This window comes from Salmo trutta, unplaced genomic scaffold (genome assembly GCF_901001165.1).
Source record: "Salmo trutta unplaced genomic scaffold, fSalTru1.1, whole genome shotgun sequence".
Taxonomy (NCBI): Eukaryota; Metazoa; Chordata; class Actinopteri; order Salmoniformes; family Salmonidae; genus Salmo; species Salmo trutta.
In genome coordinates, this window is record NW_021822720.1 from 62,693 (window position 1) to 79,738 (window position 17,046).

Sequence of the window (17,046 nt, forward strand, 5' to 3'; positions counted from 1 at the left end):
TCCTGTGTGTCTACGGACTCCAGTCCTGTGTGTCTACGGACTCCAGTCCTGTGTGTCTACGGACTCCAGTCCTGTGTGTCTACGGACTCCAGTCCTGTGTGTCCAAGGGCTCCAGTCCTGTGTGTCCAAGGGCTCCAGTCCTGTGTGTCTACGGGCTCCAGTCCTGTGTGTCTACGGGCTCCAGTCCTGTGTGTCTACGGGCTCCAGTCCTCCTGTTTCATGTGGCTGGTTACACTGTCCTCTGCTGTTGGCCTACATGTAACACTGTATCCCATTCATGGGGAACTGTTACATATCTCCAGGAGACATATACATTGTGATTAATGTGTAACTAGCTGTTTTTAAATACTATTAAATTGTACTTTGTCACCACATTTACACTTATTACAATGGAGCATTTTTACAATTATTTAGAGGTTTCACATCTGCAGAACTTGTTTGATAACACCAAAGATGATGTGTTACATGCCTCTCTTCCTCACGTTTGACTGCTGTGTTATCGCGAGATTTCTGTACGGTGTTGTTGTGACGTCAGGTTCAGGAAGGTAGCTACTAGCGGTCGGCGGCCCTTTGGGTGAGCTTATGTAGTTTATCTACTAAAAGCATCAACATCGGAATAATGACCAGTGGGTATCACCATATTCCTTAACTGTATGATTGACTTCATTTCATGTGTAATATGATAATTTCGGTTAGTTTGCTAACGGATCATTTCTAGCTGCCGCCTCTACGCCGTCCATGGTAAATGCGTTGTGCTTTGGCCAGAGACGTTCTAGTAATGGCCAGCTAGCAAGGTTAGGTTCGCTACTTAATAGCTATCCAGCTTTCTTTAACGTTGGCTATCTACAGTATCTCCAGCCAAACAGCCAGCCATTGGTCTGTTATCGCATTTTCTTCGCCTAAAAATTACACGTTTAGCCTTGCAAACCTAGTGCTTCTTTACTTTGGTGGCCTAACGTTAGCGAATGTAGCTAGCCATCGAATGACACGTTTTCTGAAATAGTAGGGGTTTGTTTCTGTTAGGCTGGACACATGACATTTTTAAGGCTGTTTTTCCTGATAAAACGACTTAATCGCATCCGCCGTGGAGCCCGTATGACCCAGCCTCTTGCCGTAGTTCTCTATTGGACACATGACATTTTTAAGGCTGTTTTTCCTGATAAAACGAGTTAATTGCATCCGCCGTGGAGCCCGTATGACCCAGCCTCTTGCCGTAGTTCTATTGAGCTGCGCGTCACCAGCGTTCTGTTGTCAGCTTATTGTTCTACGTCACAATGCCTGCGTTCTATTGTTGACAATGAGACCTGCCACGTTGTTGGTAGTTCAGATGGAAACTCAGTCAACTCAGCTCGTCCCATTGTTTCCTATAGGGGAATATAGGTGTCTGTCTATTTTGCCAAATATCTCGCAATGTGTATATTTAGATTAAAAAGAAACGACACCATTTTAATCATGTGCATTTCCTCTTTCTAATTATGTATGGCAGGGCAGTGTGTTCAGTTGTCATCAAACGCTAGACCAGAAGTAGTTGCAATGTTTTCCTACTTCGTTATGCAGCCATAAGCACACTTGGCACGGATGTTTACTTTCTACACAAGTTGTTATTTTTCAGTTTGGTCCTAAGAACAGATTGTAGTGGTAAAATAAAAAGGTATCCATTTTTTGTGCCATTTAGGCGAAATGGAATTCTAAGCGTCACTGCGAACGTTCCATTCCATTCATTTGCAATGGGCTTGTGTTCCAGCTTAGCCAGCGTTCTTTTGCCCTTTTTCAGCCTTGGGTAAATTAAAATTATATATATATATATATATATATAGGACAAAACACATCACAACAAGCGAGACCTAAGACAACATAGCATGGCAGCAACACATGACAACACAGCATGGTAGCAACACCACATGACAACAACAATGGTAGCAACACAACATGGCAGCAGCACAACATGGTAGCAGGACAAAACATTACTGGGCACAGACAACAGCGCAAAGGGCAAGAAGGTAGAGACAACAATACATCACACAAAGCAGCCACAACTGTCAGTAAGAGTGTCCATGATTGAGTCTGAATGAAGAGATTGAGATAAAACTGTCCAGTTTGAGTGTTTGTTGCAGCTCGTTCCAGTCGCTAGCTGCAGCGAACTGAAAAGAGGAGCGACCCAGGGATGTGTGTGATTTGGGGACCTTTAACAGAATGTGACTGGCAGAACGGGTGTTGTATGGGGAGGATGAGGGCTGCAGTAGATATCTCAGATAGGGGGGAGTGAACGGGTGTTGTATGTGGAGGATGAGGGCTGCAGTAGATATCTCAGATAGGGGGGAGTGAACGGGTGTTGTATGGGGAGGATGAGGGCTGCTGTAGATATCTCAGATAGGGGGGAGTGAACGGGTGTTGTATGGGGAGGATGAGGGCTGCAGTAGATACCTCAGATAGGGGGGAGTGAACGGGTGTTGTATGGGGAGGATGAGGGCTGCAGTAGATACCTCAGATAGGGGGGAGTGAGGCCTAAGAGGGTTATATAAATAAGCATCAACCAGATCACCGACAACGATGAGACAGCCTATAGGGAGGAGGTCAGAAACCTGACCGTGTGGTGCCAGGACAACAACCTCTCCCTCAACGTGATCAAGACAAAGGAGATGATTGTGGACTACAGGGAAAGGAGGACCGAGCATCTCATCGACAGGGCTGTAGTGGAGCAGGTTCAGAGCTTCAAGTTCCTTGGCGTCCACATCAACAACAAACTAACATGGTCCAAGCACACCAAGACAGTCGTTAAGAGGGCACGACAAAGCCTATTCCCCCTCAGGAAACGGAAAAGATTTGTCATGGGTCCTCAAAAGGTTTTACAGCTGCACCATCGAGAGCATCCTGACTGGTTGCATCACTGCCTGGTATGGCAACTGCTCGGCCTCCGACCACAAGTCACTATAGAGGGTAGTGTATACGGCCCAGTATATCAATGGGGCCAAGCTTCCTGCCATCCAGGACTCCAGCCACCCTAGTCAAAGACTGTTCTCTCTGCTACCGCACTTCAAACGGTACCGGAGCACCAAGTCTGTCTTCTCCTGTGTAACGCACATTCTCATCCTCTTTTGTTGTTGTGTTTCTCTGGGTTGCAGGAGGAAACCAGCGTGAACTTGCCCGAGCGAAGAATGCCAAGAAGCAAGCAGACCAGACCAAGGGCAAGAAGAGTGAGGATGGGTTGTCTGCTGCTGCACGCAAGCTGAGGTATCTAGATGGTATTCAGTCTATATACTAGCTGAGGTATCTAGATGGTGTTCAGTCTTAATGCACCTGACCTAAAGCTTGAATCTAAAGCTTGATTTTCATTGCTTTCCTCTTAGCAGTGTCGTCGTCACGAAGGAATCCATCATGTGATTGATTTCAGTTTAATAATGGTGTGGTTTCCTGGGACCCAGATGTGGCCATGTCCTGGAGATTCTCCATTGAACATGCTTTCTTTCCCAGGAGTAGGTGTTATCTGGCTCCGGGAAACTGGCTTAAGGAGTTATATTATATGGCCATGAGTCTGAGGATGTTGCATCTCACATGCACCCCATTCCTTGTAGGGATGCAGAGATAATGCAGCAGAAGCAGAGAAGGGCAGCTGACAAGGAAGGTCATGACCCCAAGTCCAAATAACGTCCAGAAGACAGACACCCGTCCCATTGTGTCACAGGACTTCTTCTTGATGTTATGAGAACGGATCTCTACATTTTAGATTCCTACATTCTTCCCTTATGGCAAATCACACTGCTCGTTGTGGCTTATTGGATTCGACCGTAATAAACTATCTACCTGATTGAATTACTAGAGCGAAGGATTTAGCGGTTTGCCCACGTTGATTCTGCATGTCTCATTCTGAACATTATTCTATAGTGTAGCATGATGACCACCAAGCCACAATATACCTGTGGATTTTTATAGCAAACTGTGCCCCGCTGATTTCAAATAAAGTGTATGTCTTTTTAGTTCATGTTTGCTTGTGTTATTTAGCACCATAACTAAAGCCTTAGGGTTAGGGGGTAGGGGTTAACCCTAACCCTTGTGTTATTTAGCACCATAACTGAAGCCTTAGGGTTAGGGGGTAGGGGTTAACCCTAACCCTTGTGTTATTTAGCACCATAACTGAAGCCTTGGGGTTAGGGGCAGGGGTTAACCCTAACCCTTGTGTTATTTAGCACCATAACTGAAGCCTTAGGGGTAGGGGTTGGGGTTATGGGTTAGGAGTAGGGGTTAACCATAACCCTTGTGTTATTTAGCACCATAACTGAAGCCTTAGGGGTAGGGGTTAGGGTTATGGGTTAGGAGTAGGGGTTAACCATAACCCTTGTTATTTAGCACCATAACTGAAGCCTTAGGATCCTCTAGCAGCTGTAGCCACAGAATCAGAGCTCTGTTGTAGTTTATCCTCTGTCACCATTTGAGACGGGTTAAAGGGTTGATACTGCCTACCTCTAATATAGATATTGGACTCAACAGAGGAGGTTGCTTTGTCAGAGCAGAGATGTGGAATGCTATTGAGAGGTACTACCCTTCATTGGAAATGAATAGTACCAATAAGGGTAGTCTGATTCATCAGGCTGTAAGACACCATTCACTGGTCTATACAGCCTGAAACTAATCCCTGCAAAATCATGTAAATGTTTCTTACAATCCAGAATGTTGAAATTAAATGACATTTAAACTCTATTGGTTGTCTGTGCCGTTTGTTCTTCAGTTGCTTGAAATGTTTGACAAAATCTCCACAGGAAAGTATTGCTGACCTTGTTAGAGAGGCGGTGGGTACAGATCCTTCAGAAAGTATTGCTGGCCAACTTGTTAGAGAGCTGGTAGGTACAGTTCCTTCAGAAAGTATTGCTGACCTTGTTAGAGAGCTGGTAGGTACAGATCCTTCAGAAAGTATTGCTGACCTTGTTAGAGAGGCGGTAGGTACAGATCCTTCAGAAAGTATTGCTGACCTTGTTAGAGAGCTGGTAGGTACAGATCCTTCAGAAAGTATTGCTGACCAACTTGTTAGAGAGCTGGTAGGTACAGATCCTTCAGAAAGTATTGCTGGCCAACTTGTTATAGAGCTGGTAGGTACAGATCCTTCAGAAAGTGTTGCTGACCAACTTGTTAGAGAGCTGGTAGGTACAGATCCTTCAGAAAGTATTGCTGACCAACTTGTTAGAGAGCCGGTAGGTACAGTTCCTTCAGAAAGTATTGCTGACCTTGTTAGAGAGCTGGTAGGTACAGTTCCTTCAGAAAGTATTGCTGGCCAACTTGTTAGAGAGCCGGTAGGTACAGATCCTTCAGAAAGTATTGCTGACCAACTTGTTAGAGAGCTGGTAGGTACAGTGCCTTCAGAAAGTATTGACACCCCTTGACCTGAGTTAATGGATTAAATTTAGATTTTTTTTTGTCATTGGCCTACACCCAATGTCCCATAATGTTAAAGTGGAACTGTGTTTTTCAAGTATTCAACCCCATTTGTTACGGCCTAAATATGTTCAGGAGGGAAAATGTGCTCAACAAGTAACGTAATAATGAACTCACTCTGTGTGCAACAATAGTGTTTCATGTGATTTTTGAATGACTACCTCATCTCTGTACCGTACAGATACAAATGATCTGTAAGGTCCCTCAGTCGAGCAGTGAATTTCAAACAGATTCAACCAAAAAGACCAGAAAGGTTTTCTAATGCCTCGCAAAGAAGGGCACCTATTGGTAGATGGGTAAAAATAAAAAGCATATTCATTTGAGCATGGTGAAGTTATTAATTACGCTTTGGATGGTGTATCAATACACCCAGTAACTACAAAGATACATGTGTCCTTCTTAACTCAGTTGCCGCAGAGGAAGGAAACTGCTCAGGGATTTCACAATGAAGCCAATGGTGACTTTAAAACAGTTACAGAGTTTAATGGCTGTGATCGGCGAAAACTGAGGATGAATCAACATTGTAGTTGTCTGCATTGCTTGCTGTTTGGGGTTTTAGGCTGGGTTTCTGTACAGCACTTTGAGATATCAGCTGATGTAAGAAGGGCTATATAAATACATTTGATAAAATTTGATGATTGTAGTTACTCCACAATACTAACCTAATTAAAAGAGTGAAAAGAAGGAAGCCTCTACATAATACAAATATTCCAAACATGCATCCTGTTTGCAATAAGGCACTAAAGTAACACTGCAAAAATGTTATGTTGGGGGCAAATACAACACATTACTGAGTACCACTCTCCATAATTTCAAGAATAGTGGTGGACGCATCATGTTATGGGTGTGATTGTAATCGTTAAGGACTGGGGAGGTTTTCAGGATAAAAAAGAAACGGAATGGAGCTAAGCACAGACCAAAACCTGGTTCAGTCTGCTTTCCTCCAGACAGAGATGAATTCACCTTTCAGCAGGACAATAACCTAAAACACAAGGCCAAATATACACTGGAGTTGCTTACCAAGAAGACAGTGAATGTTACTGAGTGGCTGAGTTACAGTTTTGACTTAAATCAATGGCAAGACCTGAAAATATTTGTTGAGCAATGATCAACAACCAATTTGACAGAGCTTGAAGAATTCTGAAAAAAATAATGGAGAAATGTTGCACAATCCAGGTGTGCAAAGCTCTTAGAAACTTACCCAGAAAAACTCAGTTGTAATCGCTGCCAAAGGTGCATCTAGAAGGTATTGACTCAGGGGGCTGAATACTTATGTATATTAGATATTTTGGTATTTCATTTTCAATAAAATTAGCAAAAATGTCTAAATGTAACGACCGTCATCTGTGGAAGTAGGGGACCAAAGCGCAGCATGGTGAGTGTTCATATTCAATATTTAATTAATAGAAACACTTCAAACAAAACACGAAAATGAACGACAGCCTACAGTTCTGCTAGGTACAAAACTAAACAGAAAATAATCACCCACAAACCCCAAAGGAAAAACAGGCTGCCTATGTATGACTCTCAATCAGCAACAACGATCTACAGCTGTTCCTGATTGAGAGCCACACACGGCCAAACCAAAGAAACAAACCAACATAGAAAAATAAACATAGAATGCTCACCCATGTAACACCCTGGCCTAACCAAAATAGAGAACTAAAAACCCCTCTCTATGGCCAGGGCGTTACAGTACCCCCCCCCCCCCAAATGTGCGGACTCCGGCCGCAAAACCTGACACTAAAGGGGAGGGTCCGGGTGGGCCTTCCTACGGCGGCGGCTCTGGTGCGGGCCGTGGATCCCGCTCCACCCTCGGCTTAGCCCACTTAGGTGGCGCCCCTGGCTGCGCCGGAGGACTGGCGGGCGACCCTGGCTGCGCCCGGCTAGCGGCTGACTCTGGCTGCGCCCGGACAGGCGGGCGAATCTGGCTGCGCCCGGCTGGCGACCCTGGCTGCGCCCGGCTGGCGGGCGACCCTGGCTGCTATTTCAGCCATACCTGTTGCTGACAGTTGTATAAAATTGAGCGCACCGCCATGCAATCTCCATAGACAAACATTGGCAGTAGAATGGCCTTACTGAAGAGCTCAGTGGCTTTCAACGTGGCACCGTCATAGGATGTCACCTTTCCAACAAGTCAGTTCGTCAAATTTCTGCCCTGCTAGAGCTGCCCCGGTCAACTGTATGTGCTGTTATTGTGAAGTGGAAACGTCTAGGAGCAACAACGGTTCAGCCAAGAAGTGGTAGGCCACACAATCTCACAGAACGGGACCGCCGAGTGCTGAAGCGCGTAAAAATCGTCTGTCCTCGGTTGCAACACTCACTACCGAGTTCCAAACTGCCTCTGGAAGCAACGTCAGCACAAGAACTGTTCGTCGGGAGCTTCATGAAATGGGTTTCCATGGCCGAGCAGCCGCACGCCAGCCTAAGATCACCATGCACAATGCCAAGCGTCGGCTGGAGTGGTGTAAAGCTCGCCGCCATTGGACTCTGGAGCAGTGGAAGCAGCCACTACTCTTGTCCCATGAATTACTCCCTTTTTGTTAACCACGCCCTACTACACAAGCTTCCAACTTACCTAACTTCGTTGCTAATGTATAAAAGAATGAGCTACAAAACCCGCTCGCAGGATTGGTTAACTCTTGAGGTCCCTCTGGTCTCAACATATTTAGGTAATTCATCCATTAGTTTTAGTGCCGCCCTTAGTTGGAATAACCTACAAAATTCCTTGCATCTCGATTCAAATCAAATTTTATTGGTCACATAACGTGTTTAGCAGATGTTATTGCGGGTGTAGTGAAATGACTGGCTCGCAGTCGGCGTTCCAATTCATCCCAAAGGTGTTCGATTGGGTTGAGGTCAGGGCTCTGTGCAGGCCAGTCAAGTTATTCCACACCGATCTCAACAAATGTTTCCCTGGTACCACAAGGGCAGTTTAGGTCCCTGGTGTTTGTTCTCAGAGCACCATTGGGAATGAGACCCTGGTCTCAATTGGGCTACTTTGAATAAATAAACGTTTTAAAAAAATTAAATCAAGTTCCTTATAGAAGGGCCTTTAGACTACTGTATGCACATTAAGAGTTCAATGTTCAGTCACAACAATCATAGCTGCTGAATATCTGAAGAATCCTAATAGATCTATCATAACAGAATCAAACTGAACCTTAAACATGAAGGAATTACACACTCCTTCCAAAATACAAGGCAGCCTCTGGTGGGCCTGCGCCATAGAGATAGATAGAGGACTCATCTTTATATCTGTTGCCATTGAGGCAATCTCCATATTGAAGTAGTCATTTTTCTTCACGATCGGCTGATCCTGATAGGACATGACTCCAACAGGGTTATCGGGAGGGATCAATCAGGAGGGACCAGCCAATAAAGTTGGAAGTCCCACCCAGTTAACTATATTAAAACAGCTGAAGCCATTAATGGCGCTGCCCATACTAATACAACGTTTTGGCCACTAGAGGCCTCTATTATTCTCTATGGCCTGCACCAAGCCTGTTTGCAGGGTATATTGTGCTAGAGCGCCCTCTGGTGGCTTAATAACGCCCAATAAGGACTTTATGGGATATTATTATTATCAGTTATAAATAGAGAGTAATGAGAAGAAAATGTTAATAATGAATGTAAATATTGGTTGCATGGGGCAGATCTTGCGGACCAAACTCCACATGGTGAAGAGACCTTTATAACAATAGTTGCGTTCCTTTCTTTATACTTTTTCAATAAACGTGAATACAACCACTGACCTTTTACTATGCTATAAAATGACTGTAAAAAACACAAGTGTATTTATATGATTTCTCTGTCGTTATTCCTCAGTATCTGTAGAGTCTGGACAGAAATGTGCCAAGTCAATCCAGTTCTGTGACCACATATAGTTTCCCTGCGCCTGTAATGATCTGGACAGGAATGTGCCAAGTCAATCCAGTTCTGTGACCACATATAGTTTCCCTGCGCCTGTAATGATCTGGACAGGAATGTGCCAAGTCAATCCAGTTATGTGACCACATATAGTTTCCCTGCGCCTGTAATGATCTGGACAGGAATGTGCCAAGTCAATCCAGTTCTGCCACCACATATAGTTTCCCTGCGCCTGTAATGATCTGGACAGGAATGTGCCAAGTCAATCCAGTTCTGGACCACATATAGTTTCCCTGCGCCTGTAATGATCTGGACAGGAATGGTGTCACCAGTCGGAGAGCGAGTGATCTGATTGGACAATGGGGTTTGGAGACAGGGCATACGTCATGTCATCCTTTTCCTTCAGAAACGACAATAAAAGTCGCTGGTTGTATTTGATGGATGTTTATTGTAAAAGTATAGATTTCAACAAACTAAGAAAGACACGCCACTACAGAGGACAAACATAGGTACAAGGTAGGCGGTTCATGGTTTGTATTTGTTGAGGTATTGACCTTGAGTGAATGGATGTAGTCGGAGCTGGATTCCGCAGAGCCTGGCCTCTGTTCCAGTGTGTTGGTGAAGTTCACCATAAACTTCCTTCACCATGCAGTGAGCTTTAGTCCGCTAGGGGCACACCTTGACTTGGAGCTTGTTGGCCTGGCGGAATATGTTCTGGGACTAAAAAGAACGCTGGTAAATGTATTATATGTTAGTAATATGGCAGTAGTAACGAGGTGTCTATTCTCCAGGTCAGTTTGTCAGCGCTTGTCTCCTGTCTGCCAGCGAGGAGGAGGAGGACGACGTCTCTGTTGTTTCTTCATTTCCGTCAGTCCTGTTTCAATCCCTTCCTCCTTCCGTCCTGCTCGACATACAACGTCAACGGGGACACGACGTTCAAACTGCTTTCTCATATTAAAAACCACCACTATTACCTCGCCACCATAAACCTGTTTGGGAACCAGGTGAGTTGAATATGTGTTGCTTGGTGAAATAAAGGAGGAAACAACAGAGCGACCGGCCGGCGAGGCGACTGGGTTTGTAGTCAAGCTTCATTTATTCCTTTTCACTCGCTGTGAAAATGTTTCTCTGCGTGTCGCGGCGGTGGAATGGGCTTGTTGACGCGGTTGTTTCGTTGTCTTTATGCCGGATAACATCGGCTGGTAAACAAACAGCCCATGTACGACAGCCACTATGTAGCCAAAATGTCGTCTTTTATTCCACTTCCACATTCTGTGTCCCATGCCACAAACAGATCGCGTCGTGAGGGGATGGAGGGAATGTGGAACAGACCCATAAACGAGTAGCGAGGCCACACTAGGTCTCCCCATCTCAGAGCTCAGCCCTCCATGCCACTAGCGGGTCTGGCAGAACCTGTCTTTAGTAGGCCCGTCCAGAACCTGTCTTTCTTCAACTTACTTTTCCTGTCAACTTATCGGCCCATTTAAAGATACAGCGCTTGTTCAGAGGATAATAATGACCAGCCAATTCAAACGACTACTGATGGGTTTTGTGCTGTTGGATACATTTGGGACGACCATGGAAGAATGGGTAGGCTGCTTTGGGACGACCATGGAAGAATGGGTAGGCTGCTTTGGGACGACCATGGAGGAATGGGTAGGCTGCTTTGGGACGACCATGGAGGAATGGGTAGGCTGCTTTGGGACGACCATGGAGGAATGGGTAGGCTGCTTTGGGACGACCATGGAGGAATGGGTAGGCTGCTTTGAAACCGATAATGTAGGCCTGTCAGCTCTGAGTTGGTGAAGATACATTGTCGCAGACACTCCATTGCATCAACATGCAGTAGACTCAAGGCTGATGCTTCTTGTTCCAAATGAATGGATTTCTAAGCCATTCTCTAGTCTTTTGTAAAGCATCACAATCAGTTTTTTAAAGTTATAATCTAGTCCAGGAGTATACACATCTGGCCCCATGAGGTCTGGAGTACTGCTGGCTTTCTGTTCTACCTGGTAATGAATTGCACCCACAATACAGTCAGGGACAGATATTTAGGCAACACAGTGATATGGATTATTGTACTGCATTACAGCCCAGTGTAATAGATCATTACTAGTGGTAAGATCTTGGTGAATAAACACGGGACCCACTGTCGCAGGCAGTGCACTGCATACAAGGTGTTACTGAACATCTGGGTTATGACTTGATAGTCTGGTACTGTAGATTATAGTAATGTCGTGGAGGTGGTACAGTAGATTATAGTAATCTTGTGGAGGTGGTACAGTAGATTATAGTAATGTTGTGGAGGTGGTCCAGTAGATTATAGTAATGTCGTGGAGGTGGTACAGTAGATTATAGTAATGTTGTGGAGGTGGTACAGTAGATTATAGTAATGTTGTGGAGGTACAGTAGATTATAGTAATGTCGTGGAGGTGGTACAGTAGATTATAGTAATGTTGTGGAGGTGGTTCAGTAGATTATAGTAATGTCGTGGAGGTGGTACAGTAGATTATAGTAATGTCGTGGAGGTGGTACAGTAGATTATAGTAATGTTGTGGAGGTGGTACAGTAGATTATAGTAATGTTGTGGAGGTGGTACAGTAGATTATAGTAATGTTGTGGTGGTACTGTAGATTATAGTAATGTCGTGGAGGTACTGTAGATTATAGTAATGTCATGGAGGTACAGTAGATTATAGTAATGTTGTGGAGGTCGTTCAGTAGATTATAGTAATCTCGTGGAGGTGGTACAGTAGATTATAGTAATGTCGTGGAGGTGGCACAGTAGATTATAGTAATGTCATGGTGGTACAGTGGATTATAGTAATGTCGTGGAGGTGGTACAGTAGATTATAGTAATGTCGTGGAGGTGGTACAGTAGATTATAGTAATGTCGTGGAGGTGGTACAGTAGATTATAGTAATGTCGTGGAGGTGGTACAGTAGATTATAGTAATGTCATGGTGGTACAGTAGTTTATAGTAATGTCATGGAGGTGGTACAGTAGATAATAGTAATGTCGTGGAGGTGGTACAGTAGATTATAGTAATGTCGTGGTGGAACAGTAGATTATAGTAATGTCATGGTGGTACAGTAGATTATAGTAATGTCAGGGAGTTGGTACAGTAGATTGTAGTAATGTCATGGTGGAACAGTAGATTATAGTAATGTTATGGTGGTGGTACAGTAGATTATAGTAATGTAATGGAGGTGGTACAGTAGATTATAGTAATGTTGTGGAGATGGTACAATAGATTATAGTAATGTCGTGGAGGTGGTACAGTAGATTATAGTAATGTCATGGAGGTGGTACAGTAGATTATAGTAATGTTGTGGCGGTAGTTCAGTAGATTATAGTAATGTCAGGGAGGTGGTACAGTAGATTATAGTAATGTCGTGGAGGTGGTACAGTAGATTATAGTAATGTCGTGGAGGTGGTACAGTAGATTATAGTAATGTCATGGAGGTACAGTAGATTATAGTAATGTCATGGTGGTACAGTAGATTATAGTAATGTCGTGGATGTGGTACAGTAGATTATAGTAATGTCGTGGAGGTGGTACAGTAGATTATAGTAATGTTGTGGAGGTGGTACAGTAGATTATAGTAATGTCGTGGAGGTGGTACAGTGGATTATAGTAATGTCGTGGAGGTGGTACAGTAGATTATAGTAATGTCGTGGAGGTGGTACAGTAGGTTATAGTAATGTCATGGAGGTGGTACAGTAGATTATAGTAATGTCGTGGAGGTGGTACAGTAGATTATAGTAATGTCGTGGAGGTGGTACAGTAGATTATAGTAATGTCATGGTGGTACAGTAGTTTATAGTAATGTCATGGAGGTGGTACAGTAGATAATAGTAATGTCGTGGAGGTGGTACAGTAGATTATAGTAATGTCGTGGAGGTGGTACAGTAGATTATAGTAATGTCATGGTGGAACAGTAGATTATAGTAATGTCATGGTGGTACAGTAGATTATAGTAATGTCAGGGAGTTGGTACAGTAGATTATAGTAATGTCATGGTGGAACAGTAGATTATAGTAATGTTATGGTGGTGGTACAGTAGATTATAGTAATGTAATGGAGGTGGTACAGTAGATTATAGTAATGTTGTGGAGATGGTACAATAGATTATAGTAATGTCGTGGAGGTGGTACAGTAGATTATAGTAATGTCATGGAGGTGGTACAGTAGATTATAGTAATGTTGTGGCGGTAGTTCAGTAGATTATAGTAATGTCAGGGAGGTGGTACAGTAGATTATAGTAATGTCGTGGAGGTGGTACAGTAGTTTATAGTAATGTCGTGGAGGTGGTACAATAGATTATAGTAATGTCGTGGAGGTGGTTCAGTAGATTATAGTGATGTCAGGGAGGTGGTACAGTAGATTATAGTAATGTCGTGGAGGTGGTACAGTAGATTATAGTAATGTCATTGTGGTACAGTAGATTATAGTAATGTCGTGGAGGTGGTACAGTAGATTATAGTAATGTCGTGGAGGTGGTACAGTATATTATAGTAATGTTGTGGAGGTGGTACAGTAGATTATAGTAATGTCGTGGAGGTGGTACAGTAGATTATAGTAATGTCGTGGAGGTGGTACAGTAGATTATAGTAATGTCGTGGAGGTGGTACAGTAGATTATAGTAATGTCGTGGAGGTGGTACAGTAGATTATAGTAATGTCGTGGAGGTGGTACAGTAGATTATAGTAATGTCATGGAGGTACAGTAGATTATAGTAATGTCATGGTGGTACAGTAGATTATAGTAATGTCGTGGATGTGGTACAGTAGATTATAGTAATGTCGTGGAGGTGGTACAGTAGATTATAGTAATGTTGTGGAGGTGGTACAGTAGATTATAGTAATGTCGTGGAGGTGGTACAGTAGATTATAGTAATGTCATGGAGGTGGTACAGTAGATTATAGTAATGTTGTGGCGGTAGTTCAGTAGATTATAGTAATGTCAGGGAGGTGGTACAGTAGATTATAGTAATGTCGTGGAGGTGGTACAGTAGTTTATAGTAATGTCGTGGAGGTGGTACAATAGATTATAGTAATGTCGTGGAGGTGGTACAGTAGATTATAGTGATGTCAGGGAGGTGGTACAGTAGATTATAGTAATGTCGTGGAGGTGGTACAGTAGATTATAGTAATGTCATTGTGGTACAGTAGATTATAGTAATGTCGTGGAGGTGGTACAGTAGATTATAGTAATGTCGTGGAGGTGGTACAGTATATTATAGTAATGTTGTGGAGGTGGTACAGTAGATTATAGTAATGTCGTGGAGGTGGTACAGTAGATTATAGTAATGTCGTGGAGGTGGTACAGTAGATTATAGTAATGTCGTGGAGGTGGTACAGTAGATTATAGTAATGTCGTGGAGGTGGTACAGTAGATTATAGTAATGTCGTGGAGGTGGTACAGTAGATTATAGTAATGTCATGGAGGTACAGTAGATTATAGTAATGTCATGGTGGTACAGTAGATTATAGTAATGTCGTGGATGTGGTACAGTAGATTATAGTAATGTCGTGGAGGTGGTACAGTAGATTATAGTAATGTTGTGGAGGTGGTACAGTAGATTATAGTAATGTCGTGGAGGTGGTACAGTGGATTATAGTAATGTCGTGGAGGTGGTACAGTAGATTATAGTAATGTCGTGGAGGTGGTACAGTAGGTTATAGTAATGTCATGGAGGTGGTACAGTAGATTATAGTAATGTCGTGGAGGTGGTACAGTAGATTATAGTAATGTCGTGGAGGTGGTACAGTAGATTATAGTAATGTCGTGGAGGTGGTACAGTAGATTATAGTAATGTCATGGTGGTACAGTAGTTTATAGTAATGTCATGGAGGTGGTACAGTAGATAATAGTAATGTCGTGGAGGTGGTACAGTAGATTATAGTAATGTCGTGGAGGTGGTACAGTAGATTATAGTAATGTCATGGTGGAACAGTAGATTATAGTAATGTCATGGTGGTACAGTAGATTATAGTAATGTCAGGGAGTTGGTACAGTAGATTATAGTAATGTCATGGTGGAACAGTAGATTATAGTAATGTTATGGTGGTGGTACAGTAGATTATAGTAATGTAATGGAGGTGGTACAGTAGATTATAGTAATGTTGTGGAGATGGTACAATAGATTATAGTAATGTCGTGGAGGTGGTACAGTAGATTATAGTAATGTCATGGAGGTGGTACAGTAGATTATAGTAATATTGTGGCGGTAGTTCAGTAGATTATAGTAATGTCAGGGAGGTGGTACAGTAGATTATAGTAATGTCGTGGAGGTGGTACAGTAGTTTATAGTAATGTCGTGGAGGTGGTACAATAGATTATAGTAATGTCGTGGAGGTGGTACAGTAGATTATAGTGATGTCAGGGAGGTGGTACAGTAGATTATAGTAATGTCGTGGAGGTGGTACAGTAGATTATAGTAATGTCATTGTGGTACAGTAGATTACAGTAATGTCGTGGAGGTGGTACAGTAGATTATAGTAATGTCGTGGAGGTGGTACAGTATATTATAGTAATGTTGTGGAGGTGGTACAGTAGATTATAGTAATGTCGTGGAGGTGGTACAGTAGATTATAGTAATGTCGTGGAGGTGGTACAGTAGATTATAGTAATGTCGTGGAGGTGGTACAGTAGATTATAGTAATGTCGTGGAGGTGGTACAGTAGATTATAATAATGTCGTGGAGGTGGTACAGTAGATTATAGTAATGTCATGGAGGTACAGTAGATTATAGTAATGTCATGGTGGTACAGTAGATTATAGTAATGTCGTGGATGTGGTACAGTAGATTATAGTAATGTCGTGGAGGTGGTACAGTAGATTATAGTAATGTTGTGGAGGTGGTACAGTAGATTATAGTAATGTCGTGGAGGTGGTACAGTAGATTATAGTAATGTCATGGAGGTGGTACAGTAGATTATAGTAATGTTGTGGAGGTGGTACAGTAGATTATAGTAATGTCAGGGAGGTGGTACAGTAGATTATAGTAATGTCGTGGAGGTGGTACAGTAGATTATAGTAATGTCGTGGAGGTGGTACAATAGATTATAGTAATGTCGTGGAGGTGGTACAGTAGATTATAGTGATGTCAGGGAGGTGGTACAGTAGATTATAGTAATGTCGTGGAGGTGGTACAGTAGATTATAGTAATGTCATTGTGGTACAGTAGATTATAGTAATGTCGTGGAGATGGTACAGTAGATTATAGTAATGTCGTGGAGGTGGTACAGTATATTATAGTAATGTGGTGGAGGTGGTACAGTAGATTATAGTAATGTCGTGGAGGTGGTACAGTAGATTATAGTAATGTCGTGGAGGTGGTACAGTAGATTATAGTAATGTCATGGAGGTGGTACAGTAGATTATAGTAATGTCGTGGAGGTGGTACAGTAGATTATAGTAATGTCGTGGAGGTGGTACATTAGATTATAGTAATGTCATGGAGGTACAGTAGATTATAGTAATGTCATGGTGGTACAGTAGATTATAGTAATGTCGTGGAGGTGGTACAGTAGATTATAGTAATGTCGTGGAGGTGGTACAGTAGATTATAGTAATGTCGTGGAGGTGGTACAGTAGATTATAGTAATGTCGTGGAGGTGGTTCAGTAGTTTATAGTAATGTCGTGGAGGTGGTACAGTAGATTATAGTAATGTCGTGGAGGTGGTACAGTAGATTATAGTAATGTCGTGGAGGTGGTACATTAGATTATAGTAATGTCGTGGTGGT

General features: G+C 42.9%; 2 protein-coding genes across 3 annotated transcripts in view; both read left to right on the plus strand.

The window, feature by feature from the left end:
- The first annotated feature begins 508 nt into the window (after window positions 1–508).
- LOC115183998 (small EDRK-rich factor 2) lies at window positions 509–4,695 on the plus strand. The gene is made up of 3 exons (XM_029744995.1): window positions 509–626; window positions 3,123–3,231; window positions 3,573–4,695. Exons 1-3 carry the CDS (start codon window positions 620–622, stop codon window positions 3,643–3,645), a joined length of 189 nt encoding a protein of 62 aa, XP_029600855.1. The 5' UTR covers window positions 509–619; the 3' UTR covers window positions 3,646–4,695.
- A 4,966-nt stretch (window positions 4,696–9,661) lies between these two features.
- LOC115184003 (zinc finger protein 710-like) overlaps window positions 9,662–17,046 on the plus strand; it is a 93,301-nt gene continuing 85,916 nt past the window's right edge. Inside the window, exons 1-2 of one of the 2 annotated variants that reach the window (XM_029745004.1) lie at window positions 9,662–9,810; window positions 10,086–10,298. The gene's annotated coding sequence lies outside the window, so the exon portion shown is untranslated. Of the gene's footprint in view, window positions 9,811–9,868; window positions 10,299–17,046 lie in introns of those variants that run through there. The other variant, XM_029745003.1, reaches the window with a different exon arrangement.